This window comes from Chaetomium tenue (genome assembly GCF_020726465.1).
Source record: "Chaetomium tenue strain MPI-SDFR-AT-0079 chromosome Unknown F5144scaffold_7, whole genome shotgun sequence".
Classification (NCBI taxonomy): domain Eukaryota; kingdom Fungi; phylum Ascomycota; class Sordariomycetes; order Sordariales; family Chaetomiaceae; genus Chaetomium; species Chaetomium tenue.
In genome coordinates, this window is record NW_027117335.1 from 2,126,323 (window position 1) to 2,138,608 (window position 12,286).

Genomic DNA, 12,286 nt, shown 5'->3' on the forward strand with positions numbered 1-12,286 from the left:
AGCCTAGCTGGGTTTACGCCGGTAACGACCTCGGCGGAAACTTTTGTCCAAGAGGCGTCTGTGGGATTCGTATCTGATTCGATGCGCGGTTCAGGGGTACAAAAGTTTCCATACAGAAGTTTCCGGTACACAAAAGTTTTCAGCGTCTGTACAGAAGTTTTCTGGCTCTACAAAAGTTTTGTTGGTCTGTCGGAACAACGGAACGAAGACCCGTACACGACCCGGGTGCTTCACTTTTCCCCTTCGTCGGTGGCGGAAGATCCAGAAAGCAGCCCCCGCCGCCCAAAGACGCACTCTTCGACCCGGAGAGAGGAGAGGAAGGCACGAGGCAGTGTATGCAAAAGAATGAGGTGAACAGGATGTAATTTGGCAAGCCAAGTCGCCGCATATACCCGAGTAAAGGTGAATAATATGTACATCCCAGAATGTAAAGATGTTGGGCCATGGCTCTAGCCAACCCGCCGAACGGAATTTGCTGACTGAAAACAGCAGAGGTATCATGATATCTCCCCAAAAGAAGCCAATTCAACCTGGGAACCCCGTGATACGCCAGGGACACAACACCCCGGGTGCATATCGATCCCATGCCCTCCCAGCTCCAGCGCTTCCGGTATCATCGCTCTAAAAAGAAAACCAGTCTTTATCCAAAACACCAATGACAAACCATAACAGACAGATAGATCAGGACGAGTACACAGCAACGTACTCGACCTCCATCATGCTGCCATAGCTGCCAGCAGTCGCAGCGTTCGGGTCACCAGGCCTGCAGTTATCTGTCAGCAAACCTTTTCCTCACCAAAACATCCATGATCCAGGTATGTAGAAAAGCAGCCAAAACTTACCAGCTCCCACCCACAGCCACATTCAGAATCATAAACATGGGCGAGTGCGCCAGCGTAGCCCAAATCCCCTCATCCCCGAGATCCGCGCCGCTCACCTGATGGAAGACGTTCCCATCGACCAACCAGCGGATGACCTCGCCCTTCCAGCCGCCCTCGGCATTCGTGCGATCGACCTGCAGGGTCCAGGTATGCCAGCCGTTATCGGGCAGGGCGACCGACCCGCCGCGGCCCATGGGCTCGTTGCAGGGCCCGCCCTGCTCGCCGGCGCCGCAGTGGGTGGTGCCGTGGGCGGTGGGCAGGCCGTTGACCGTCTCCATGATGTCAAGCTCGCCGCACAGGGGCCATTCGGTGCCGTGGTGGACGGCGTCGCCGAGCATCCAGAAGGCGGGCCAGAGGCCCTGGCGGCGCGCGGCCGGGTTGTCGCCGAAGCGGATGGCCGCCTCGAACATGGTCAGCTTGCCGCGCGCCGGCGTGAACGTCGCCTTGGTCTCGATGCGCGCCGACGTCCATTTCCCTGATTTCGACTTGAGCGGGACGAGCTGGACGGTCCCGCCGCCGGAGATTTGGAGGTTACGGTTCGATGTGGAGTAGGTCTGGATCTCGCCGTTTGTGCGGACGCTGGGATGGAGTTAGGCTATTATCACACCTACCAAGGAGAGCTGGGGGTGTAAAAGAAAGGTAGAAGAGTAAAGGTGGGGCGCATACTCGGTAATGAGGTTCCATCTGCTTCGGTTCGGGGTGTCGCCGGCGTTGCCTTCGAAGGCCTCTGACCAGAGAGTCTTAAAGCCCGGATAGACGGGGGCTGGCGTGGCAGATACCAGCGAGGTGAGGAGGGATAGCAAGAGAAGCGTGCTACGCATCGTTGCGGCTAAAACGGTGTCTTGTCGTCCGGATAGTCTGTGCTCGTTGCTCAAGATGCTGGTTTAAATCAAGGCGTGCAAGCAAGCCGCGGCTTTGTAAGTGAAGGACGGTGAACGGCTTCCAGCGTTTCGAAAGGAATGTGAGCCCACAGGGTCTTATCAGAAGAGAACGAAAGCGGTCTGGCAAAAGTGAGACCAAAAAAGAAGGAATGACTAAAAGCAAGCAAGACCTGGGCTTGGTAGAGAATGTAATGGTTCAAGCGAACGCAGCGGGTGGGGAGAAATTTCTGGAGATAGGAAAACAAGATGCGGATCTCAAGCAGATATATGCCGTCTAAATTGGCTGCCACACCAGGCCAGGGGGAGCTCGATTCCACATGGGTCTCGACGGCAGCGATCAGAGCTGGGGTTTGAGAGAAGCCGATGGGTGGCTCTGATTGGAGGTATCCTTCCACAGCTTGCATGAAACAACCAAGCACAAGAGACCGCACCCCTCCCATTCTACTCGGGCGCGGCGGACAGTTCCCAGGGGCATGCCGGGTGGCGCCCGGGGAGCCCCCCAAACAGTCGCTTCTGCCCAACAAACAGCCAACTTGGCGGATGAGAGACCTCAAGGAAAAGTTTGCACTGCCCAGACACCCTTGGCTCTTAAGGTTACCGCGCGGGATGGCGATCAGGATCAGTGCCAGCACTTCATCCGGAAGCGGTGCTTCATCTGATCATCATCCGGGGAGGCGGGGCGCAGATCAGATGGATGAGATGTTGGAGCCCAACTCGACATCAGATCTGTCAAAAGGATGTTGGATGCCTCTTTTGTCGGGGCTTGCCAGTTGCCCGTTTTGGCCATACCCTACACACTTGTGTGAAAATGACAAATGGCGAGGATCACGGTTGGGTGATGTTCTGGACTGTGTGGCTGTCAAACGTGAAACACGCATCGAGTGTCCCTGGTTTCTTGGCAAGATGGTGCCGCCAAACCCGAAAGCGTGAGGTGGCGTTTTCCATCGCCCAGTTGAGAGGCGAGACCCGACCAAAAAGGTGCTTTTTTGGCGCTTCCCTTGGGAATGGCCGCCTGACTGGTTCGTTGCCCATTTTTGTCGGCGCGGGTGAGCCAGGTGTTCGTCCATTGCTGGAAGGAAAGCAAGCCCGAAGTTCCCGCATCTCTCGAACCCCTGACCCGCATTGTTCTCGGCTCTCAAACAAGGCTTGGCAGGGGTCAAGGAACCGTTGCAACGTCCAATGGTGGCTTAGAGTTGCTATCTCATGCAAATTCGGTGGTCAAAAAAGGAATGCATGCCCAGGGCCAGCACAGCCAGCGCTTGTTGTTTGCTGCTTGGTCGCAGAATCTCGGCTCGCTCTTGAGAAATGTTTGTGCGACCCTCTTCGGGAGCCCGGCTATCGGCAGTTGAGATTGTCTCGGGTCGCAGTGCGACGTGTCTTGCCAGTTGTTGTCGGTGTGGTTGTGGCGTTGGGCGGTCACGCATCTTTTCCATTTTCCATAGGTCCAACGTGTTGGTCGTGCCTGTTGGTGTTGGTCGGAGGTTTTCTGTGGAGGGGCCGAGGAAACTGGAGGGGCTTGGGGACCTGAGTGTCCCAAAATCCCCGAGCTGGGCTCATCGCGGCAGGTGCACCACAAGTCGTGGCTGACTTCGTGAGTTCGTCTGAACCAAGGGCGCGCAGGCCACGCCCATGGATCTAGTCCATCTCGGGCAACCGCGAACCACAAACCACGAAGCACGAGTCATTCTGTTTTTGTGATTTGACCGCTTCAACTCAAGCAGGAAGGAGAAAGGTGGAAAGGCTTGGCTTCGGCACTCACCACTTCTTTCCGCATTCCAGATCTCGCAATGATCGCAGTGCGGCTCCACCTTCCACACCTCGGCAAGAGGCATCCCGGATTGGGTCATCTATCTGCCGATCTTAAGGACCCTAAGCCCTGAAAGTGGGTTAGCACTGGTTAGGGTTGGGGCAAGCACGGGCTCGGGGGATGGCTTTCACTGGCAAGGCATCTTTGGTATTTCCATTTTCGACTTCCCTTGACTTCTTTCCACACGGCATGACAGCGGCATGGTTGACCCGTCTGTGTCAGGCGCGGGTATCGGTCGAGTCAGTCTGGGATAGCACAGCCAACTTTTACACCCAACTGGTTTGGTTTGATGGCAATCCCTTCTGTTATGAAGTTTTGGTGGTTGAGTGTGTTGAGTGCCTCACCGTACTTCTTCTTATCAAAGCCAGCGATATTTTCTCTTCCGGGTTGTTCTTGGTTCCGGGTTGGAAGTTGAACTCCGGCTCAATTCCGCTCCCCTACCCCCTCCCCCCCCGGAACATCTTCGTCGGTAACCCCGTCGCTCCAACAAGGGCCGAGGTTGGTTGACCGAGTTGACGACGATCCTTAGATGCCAAGACGGCTCTACAAAAGCCCGCCACTTATTGTTCTCATTATTAGCTTATTAGTGATAGGCCGCGGTTGAGCCATCTTTTGGGACGGCCCATCTTCGCCCGACTTGTCCAATCCTACCTTACCCATTCTGCCCTGAACCCCGTTTCCAGGGAGCAGAAAGCGGCGGCCGGGCCAGCAGTCTTGCGGTTCATCTATTTATTAATTACGGCCCGTAGAAGTGGCTAGACTCTCGCCCAACGAAACGGGACGTGCTGATGTCCCTGCGGCGTTCCCGGGCTGTTGAGGTGAACGACTCCTTGAACATCGTCTGGCAAACTGATAAGCTGATAAGCCTGCTTCGCCCACGCCGGACTTCTTCCGCCACGTGGGTCTGGATGGAGAGATATCCCGTACAGAGAAGCCGGAAGTGATGATGGTTACCTACCTACTCCAAAGCTATGCCCGGGGTTGACCTGCCGGGCTTCTGCGTATCGCCGTTCAAGGCGAAACCAACCCCAAGCCGCCAACCCAGAGCGAAGTCGACGCATGCATGTCAGCCTGGACTATCACTTGGAGCACCGCATCTAGGGCAACCGATCATTCATTAACTAGCCCGAAGTTTAAATCTCCTATCCGCCGTTGAAAAGCAAACGCAATTTTGAATCCATCAACAACATAGAGGACCTCATGTCGCTCTCTTTCCCCCGTTTACATCTCCTTTCAACACCACTCTTCTGGCTGATGGCATCAAGCCTTGCCTGGGTGAAGTCACTTCTTAGAAGGCCTACCTCCCCCAGGCGCGTTCGACGATTTGTCTGCCGCTCTCTTTCCTTTTGTCTTCCCCTTCTTTGAGCGCCATCAATTCTAGCCGATGACTTTAAACCCTGCCTCGGTGAAGTCGCTTCTCAGAAGGCTTACTCCCCGAGGCACGTTCAACAAGCTCTTTGTAGCTCTTTCCCCCCTCGTTTCTCTTTCTTTTGGTCGTTATTCATTGTTCTGGCCGGTGATATCAAGCTGTGGCTCAGTGAAGTCGCATCTTAGAAGGCCTACTCCCTCCGGGCATGCCTGGAGGCCTGGTTTCCCTCGAAACCTGAAGCCAACCTGAAGGCTTCCAGTTCCGCGTCCCACTCAGCCTCAGTCAGCTCGAAATTGGGCCAAGCATTTCCGTTATAGTTTCCCAAAGCAAAAGGATGCTCGTTCATGTTGGCAAGCTCAGGCTGCCTCCCCATTCCAGCGGCTGGGTTCCCATCGAAGACGTCGTAGTTCATGATGCCGGGCCGATTCTCGATGGCAGCGCCTCGGTTAGGGTCGAAGAATTCGTAGTTCATACCGCCGGGATGGCCCCGCATAGCCGCGGCTCGATTGTTCGCGGTTTGATCGTTTGAGATGACAAAGTCGTTGTTCAATTGGCCCGACCGACCCTCGGAACCAGCGGCTGGGTCAGTCAAGCTAAGGAGCTCGTAGTTCAAGGGGGACGGTTCACGCGCGATTACCGCAGCTTGGTCGTTTTCGATGACGAAATGGCCGTTCCATGCGACCGGTCGCTCGTTCAAGACGGGGGGTCGAGCCTCAGTATTGTTGGCTCGCATGTGGGGATTGAAGGCGAAGCGGTCGTAACCAAATCCGACCGGTTGCTCATTCAAGATGGCGGGCTGTCCCTCGATTCTAGCAGCTTGGCCGTTTTCGATAAAGAAGTTGTTATTTCGTGCGACGGGCTGCTCGTTCCAGGGGGCGGGCTGGTCCTCTATGGGAGCTGGTTGGCGGTCGAAGTAATAGAAGCCGTGGTGAAATGCAGCGGCTTGCTCGTTCAGGTTGGCGGGATAGCCTTCGGCGGCTACATCTTGATCGTTCGGGACGGGGTAGTTGTCGTTCAATGCGGCGGGTTGCTGGTTAAAGACAGCTGGCTGCTCGTAGAACACTACGGGCTGGCGCTCGACAACCGCGGCTTGACCGTCCGAGATGATGGAGTGGTCGTTCCAGGCTGCAGACTGCTGGTAAAGGTTATTGGGATGGTATCCAGGGGCAGCGCGGTTGGGTCTGCCCGGGGCGGTAGCATCTATGCCCGCTTGGGCCAGGCCGATGGGTTGGCCGAGCATCGCATTATCTTCCGGGCCAAATTGTCTCTGTCCACCCGCCACGAAACCAAATCTGTTGTTCTCGTCATATCCGCCGATCGCCCGTTGGGGAATAGCGCCTGGGTATATGGGGTGCTCAGCACCCATGGCAGTGTTGTCATTACGCTCGAAGACTTGCTGGCCTCTCCTGAACTCGCCGGATTGGTTGTTACCGAGATGGTGTCCTAGGTCGCGAGTTCGGTCGGGGATGTTAGCCAGTTGGGGGGCAGCTTCGGAGTCTGTCGGATGATCGAGGTCCATGGCAGTGTCATCCTCGGGCTCCAGTTCCCGCCGTTCTTCCGCGATATCGCCAGCTTGGCTGTTGCCATAAAGATCGTCGTCCAGATCATTGGGTTGGTCGACGTAGGCTGGTCCTTCAAGCGGCATGTCCTCGATGGGAGAAGCAGCAGCGGCAGCAACATCAGGCTCGACACGACCCTTTTCGACACCCTCCACCCCCATCCCCATCTCATCCCGCGGCGTGACCCCCTCCCTCCACTCAGCCGGAATCAGCAGCACATTCTCCACCCTCGAGAACACGCTCCCATCGCGAATCGACCGTGGCAGCGCCGGTCCCACGACAACCCCATCCCCAAGCCTACTCGCATCCGCCGGATCCCCATACTCCATCCCACTCCCACCATAACCACCACCATAAACACCTCCCAACGGCAGGGCAGCAACAGCCCCAAACCTCGGCGCATCCGGCCCCATAAACGGATTCGTCCCCGTCCGCGAAAACACAAACGACCTATACCCAGCCAGCGCAGCGCGCACGGCACGCGGGATCGGGGCGCGGAGCGGGTCGCGGTCGAAGTCGTAGCCGCAGTCGTCGAGAGCGGCGTGCGCCCAGTTGACGCTCTCGAGGGTGCGCGCGAACAACGCGCCGTCGCGCGCGAGTGCCTGGAGGTCTTCGTGCACCACCTCGGGCAGCGTGCTGTCGGGCTCGAAGCGTAGATCGCTGGGGTCGCAGGGGCCGGTGCCGGGGATGAGCTAGGAGAGGGGGTGGTTAGCGGGACTGATTAGGCTGAGTTTGGGGTTGTGAGGGAAGGGGGGGAGAGGGGTGTGGGAAGATACGGGGTGGGAGGATAGGGGGCGAGAGGATGGCATGGAGTGGGACGCAATGAGAACTCAGCTCGCTGGGCACTTACTGGGTGGTTCCGTCTGGTAGGCCAGGTCTCCCAATGGGGGTCGATCTCGCCCTGGGAGTTGCAGGGGTACCAGATGCGGGCGATGAGGGAATTGGCGTCGAAGCACACAGGGACGGTCGGGAAGAGGCCTACAATCGGGTCCAGGGGGATGTAGGGGATGGGGCCTTCGAGTGTCGGGTCGATGGGAGCGGCGTCAAGCTGCTCGGGGCCGGGGTCTGCCTGGTGGGGGGCCTCCGGGAGGTTGCCGTGGAGGTTGTCGGCATCGGGGTCGGCGAGGCGGTGGTCCAGACTGGGTTGGTCTGGTGACCCTTGCGAGGGGCCATTGCTGCCCTGGTTGGGCTGCACCAAAGCACCGCCCGAAAGTCCGGCCAAAACATCGAGATGGGCTTCATCGCCCTGTGCTTCCTGCTCCGCGGCGCGGTTCGGGGCGGCGGGCGGGGGGAAGTTGGCCTCATCGCGGCCGCGGTTGTTGTTGGGCTGCCCGGGGGCGCTTGTCGAGGGGCCAGCGCCGGCTGCGCTGGGCTTTTTGGCGCGGGGTTTCCGGCCACGAGGCTTGGGAGCTTCGCCAGAGGGGCTTGACGAAGCGGCGAGGGGTTGGGAGGTGGCCGGCGGACCGGCAGGCGGGGGCGCGTCCTTCTTGGCGCGCGGCTTCCTTTTCGGCTTCGGCGCCGGGGCGTTGGTGTTGCCCGCGGCAGCACCGGGCTCACCGAGGCCAAGAGTCTGGTTCTGGTGCTGGGAGGCACCGAAAAAGGGGGGGGCCGACGCGAGAGCACCCTTCTTGCCACGGGGCCTCCCGACCTTTGCTGCCCCGGTCCGGGCAGCGGCCGAAGCACCGCCGGGCACGCCGTGCGAGGGGGCCGGGTCGCCCGCCTCCTCCACCTCCTCGTCTCCCCCACCAGAGTTGCCGTTGCCGGCTCTGGGAGGAGCGAGCGACGACCCGGGCCGGCTGACGACCTTGATCTTCGTCGGCCTTTTCGGCCCTTGGGCTGTCGCAGCCCGCTCCTCACTAGCAGCCGCAACTGCCTCTCTGTCGCCCGAGGGCACTGTCTTCCTCCCCGGCGGAGGCTGGTTCTCGGCCGCCGCGGGCCGGTCGGTGGCGGCGGGGCCCGCGCGGTGACCCTTGATCACGACCTTGGGCAGGCGGGCGGCGGGGGAGGGCGCAGATGGTCGGGGCGCGGGGGGGTGGTTGGGCGTGGGGGGGTGGGAGTTGGGGGGCGGGGTCGGCATGGTGCCGCTGGTCGCGGCCGCGGTCTCGTCTAGCGCACCAGAGGTCTGGTGCTGGCGCCGTTGGGCGGGCAGGTGGGAGGGCGCAACGGGGGACGACAAAAAGTCGGTTGCCCGGTACAGCAACCGCTGCACCTCCGGGAACACCGGTCCATCGGCCGGGCCGTTGTCCTCCTCCTCTTCCTCGTTGTCGGCAGTGCCTCCTTGGCCGACACGTCCACCCCTTTCCATCGCATTTTGGCCGGCATTCCGACCAGGGGTGCTGCCCCCACGATTCTCGGTCGCGCGCTCGCCTCTGCCGGCGAGGGGGGAGGTTGAGGGTGCGCTTGGGAGCTGGAACTCCCTCTAGTTCTTCGTTAGCACTTGTTTCAGCATTTTTCGCACCCACAGAGGGCCATTGAGACGCCAAACGCCGCTCCAGGGCCCCGAGGGGCTATTGCGACAAGCCCGTCAATGATTAGAACCAAGGGTGGTCACAACAACCAAGTCTCGTGTTAGCCACCAGAGGTTGCCCAGAGTACCAAAGGTTGCCGTAACCATCAAGAGCGGTATCAACCACCAAAGAGCCCCGGACTTGAGGTCGTCACAACTCAGAGTTGTCACAACTCCAGGAACTGTGGGCACGCCCATGGACCTCCTCGCAGTACCATGGGGCCTCGAACAAACACTGTTGAAACCAACACCACAGCAACCCCCAGGGGTCACCGCCGTCAAAACCAAGACCCTCCAGACCCACTAAGGTCACGACCAAGGTTCGTACCAACGCCCACTGAGGCCAAGAGGCCAAAAACACAAAAGCGAAGAGGAGACTTGCCTGGCTGCCACTGGAGCGGCCGCTTGACCGCCGGATGGCGGCAATCATGTGTCGGGCATCGCCCGGGTGGAGGCCTGACAGCCCCGAGGGCGTCGAGGGGGCGGCGGAACCCGCGGGAGTTGGTGGTGCCGTCGGCGACGAACCGACGGGCCCCGGGATTGCGCCCGAGGTCTTCTTCATCCTGGTCTTCTCCAGGATTTTGGTGTTTTTTTATTTTGCTCTAACAAGAGCGAGGGCAAGCAGAAGAGAGAGAGGGCGACAGAGAGCGAGAGACAGAGAGAGGGAGAGAGCGAGGGCGGCGTGGTCCCAACAACTTTGTGGTGGGAAGAGTGGTGGCGGTCGAAAGAGGAGAGTTGGAAGAAGTGGTGGGGAGGCGGGAAAAAGAAGAAGTAAGTCTGGGAAATCGGAGAGCTGAAAGGAAAGTGGGAAACAAGCAGTGGCAGGAAGGGACGCAAGGAAAGTCAACACTTGGGACGGCAGCAGGGTGAGCTACTATCACAAGTCAACATTCACAACCCGCACTGTTACAGCAAAAAGGGGTTATCTCCCATAACCCTAACGCGAAAAGAACGCGAGATCGCGTCTACCTTCAGACCTATCACAACCAAAACTACCTATTCAAGATGAAAATTAAAAAGATCACGGGAGAGACCGGGGCCAAATGGGCCTATACCACTACGGTCTTGACCGAGGTAGTCTCAGTCCCAATAATTCTATAACACTAAGACGCGTCTCGGAACCACACCACACAACCTTAAAGGAGAGAAACAAACGCGCTTGTGCTCAGTGTGATAAAAAGACCCAACATAAACTGACGCGACGGCGAGAATAAAATCTGATCATTCTGCCAACGCGAATAAACCCTCTGTCACAGTATAGATTGTGAGAAACTTTGACATCTCCCACGGTACATTGTTCAAATTCCCTTTCTATTCTTCAGTTCAGCACACACCTATCACGACACCCTCATTCTGTTCCTTGTACTATCTACTCACTGTGAAATACATCTGTTTTTGTCTGCAACAAGTACCACAATGAAACTTAAGAGGTTGATTGCACAAGTTCTTGGCTCAGCATTCTTTCATCTTCCCCTTTTTGGTCTCACCTCAACAAGGTCACCATTCCGGCAGTGGCAATTCAGAATTTATCCGGAACGGGTGATAGGGCTAGTTCATTGTTTTTCCGTGAAATTATTGAGGAGGATCAAACAAATAGCATTCAGATCTACCGGAGGGCAAGTAGGGTAGTTTATCCGCACATCGGTCTAAAGAAAAGACAGCAAGAGAGACTAAACTGAGAACCGGAGTATCCAATCCCCGAAGTCCGACAACAGTAGCACACACTCAGACCTTCATAACCAGGTTCATCCCCGAACAATGACCACAAGAGCCAGTTTATTCCTCGGCGTTGCCGTTGTAGACGAGGGCATTGACGGTGCCGCTGGGGAGGCCAGTGATGGAGCCGACCGTGGCAGTGTCCTTGAGGTGCTGGCACAGCTCAGCGGGCGTCTTGGGGCCGAGCAGGCCGAGCAGGTAGGCGCCGAGGCCAGCAACATGGGGGCTGGCCATCGAGGTGCCCGAGATGGTGTTCTGTTTCCACGTCAGTCAGTAATTGAAGTCACCCCCCAACCTGCCACTGAGGGTACCGGGGATAACTCACCGTCTGATCGACACCACCAATCCAGCTGCTCAACACATCCACACCCGGCGCAAACACATCCACACCCACACCATAGTTCGAAAAGTACGCCCTCGCATCCGCCACATCCGTCGCACCCACCGTGCACACCGTCGGCTCACTCGCCGGCGAATAATACTTAGCATCATCATTACTGTTCCCAGCCGCCACCGCAAAGAACACCCCCGAACTCACCGCGGCGGCAGCCGCACTGTTGATGGCCGTCGACTTGCCGCCGCCCAGGCTCATGTTGGCGACGCTGCCGTTGGGGCACTCCCCCGCGGCGGAGCGGGCGGCCGCGTCCGAGGCCACAAAGTCGATGCCCGCCAGCACCGACGAGATGGTGCCCGAGCCGTTGGCGTCAAGCACCTTGACCGCGAACAGCTTGGTCTTTTTGGCCACCCCGTAGGTCACACCGCCGACGGTGCCCGCGACGTGCGTGCCGTGGCCGGCGCCGCTGGGGTGGGGGGGAGGGGGTTAGTTGGGTTGATGGGATGAGGAGGGAAGGGGTAAGGTGTGTGTATGTGTGGGTGGGTGGTGGCTTACTCGGTGTTGGAGGAGTCGATGAAGTTGGCGAGCCAGGTGGCGCGGCCCTCGAATTGCTGGCTGGCGTTAGTGCCGTGCTGCTAGACAACAAAGAAGAAGAAGAAGAAGAGGACGAAGACGATAGGTGAAGGAGGAGCGAGGTGGGAAAAGAAAAGAGGGGGATGACAAGGCAGACATACAGTGTGGGCCACGTAGATGCCTGTGTCGATGATGTACGAGCAGGTGCCCGTGCCAGCGCTCTCGTCGTAGACGTACGAGGTGGCGCCCGTGGTGCGGTGCGAGATGCGTGCCAGGCCCCAGGGGACGTTGTCGGTCTGGGTGACAGACTCCTGCGTGGTGATGATGGCGTCTTGCTCAACGTACTCGACCTGCGATGTGTTAACCATGGGAAGTCACCACCACACCACAACGAACAAGGCATACCTCGGACAGCTTGCTGACGGCATCAAGCACCTGCGGGCTCAGCTGGGCCGCAAAGCCCTTGAACCGACCGGCACGGTAGATGTGCTTGGTGCCGCCAGTCTTGACATGCCGGATGGCATCCTGGAGAGTGCTCTCAGAGGCGCCGGCCTTGAGCTTGACAATGTAGTTGCCCGGGATGAGCTGGACGCCCCGGGGCTGAATCACCGGTGCCGCGAGGGCCAGAGGGAGAAGCGTGGCCAAAGTGAGGAGCTGCAT

General features: G+C 58.5%; 5 protein-coding genes across 5 annotated transcripts; 1 reads left to right on the top strand and 4 right to left on the bottom strand.

Annotated features, from left to right (window-relative positions):
- Positions 1–591: 591 nt before the first annotated feature.
- On the bottom strand, positions 592–2,079 carry F5144DRAFT_396679 (concanavalin A-like lectin/glucanase domain-containing protein). Its single transcript, XM_066784771.1, has 3 exons — positions 1,548–2,079; positions 843–1,460; positions 592–763 (listed from the first exon to the last, which is right to left on the bottom strand). Exons 1-3 carry the CDS (start codon positions 1,700–1,702, stop codon positions 682–684), a joined length of 855 nt encoding a protein of 284 aa, XP_066639169.1. The 5' UTR covers positions 1,703–2,079; the 3' UTR covers positions 592–681.
- On the bottom strand, positions 1,545–2,329 carry F5144DRAFT_396684 (uncharacterized protein). Its single transcript, XM_066784772.1, has one exon. The coding sequence runs from the start codon at positions 2,200–2,202 to the stop codon at positions 1,771–1,773; it is 432 nt and encodes a 143-aa protein (XP_066639170.1). The 5' UTR covers positions 2,203–2,329; the 3' UTR covers positions 1,545–1,770.
- Positions 2,080–3,490, top strand: F5144DRAFT_396759 (uncharacterized protein). Its single transcript, XM_066784773.1, has one exon. The coding sequence runs from the start codon at positions 2,457–2,459 to the stop codon at positions 3,288–3,290; it is 834 nt and encodes a 277-aa protein (XP_066639171.1). The 5' UTR covers positions 2,080–2,456; the 3' UTR covers positions 3,291–3,490.
- A 1,541-nt stretch (positions 3,491–5,031) lies between these two features.
- F5144DRAFT_661067 (uncharacterized protein) lies at positions 5,032–9,565 on the bottom strand (the record flags this gene model as incomplete). Its single annotated transcript, XM_066793281.1, has 5 exons — positions 5,032–7,189; positions 7,348–8,916; positions 8,960–9,004; positions 9,206–9,238; positions 9,332–9,565. The coding sequence occupies 5 exons, from the start codon at positions 9,563–9,565 to the stop codon at positions 5,129–5,131; spliced, it is 3,942 nt and encodes a 1,313-aa protein (XP_066639172.1). The 3' UTR covers positions 5,032–5,128.
- A 753-nt stretch (positions 9,566–10,318) lies between these two features.
- On the bottom strand, positions 10,319–12,286 carry F5144DRAFT_661083 (peptidase S8/S53 domain-containing protein; the record flags this gene model as incomplete). The annotated part of the gene is made up of 4 exons (XM_066793282.1): positions 10,319–10,974; positions 11,045–11,452; positions 11,788–11,976; positions 12,032–12,286. The coding sequence occupies 4 exons, from the start codon at positions 12,284–12,286 to the stop codon at positions 10,780–10,782; spliced, it is 1,047 nt and encodes a 348-aa protein (XP_066639173.1). The 3' UTR covers positions 10,319–10,779.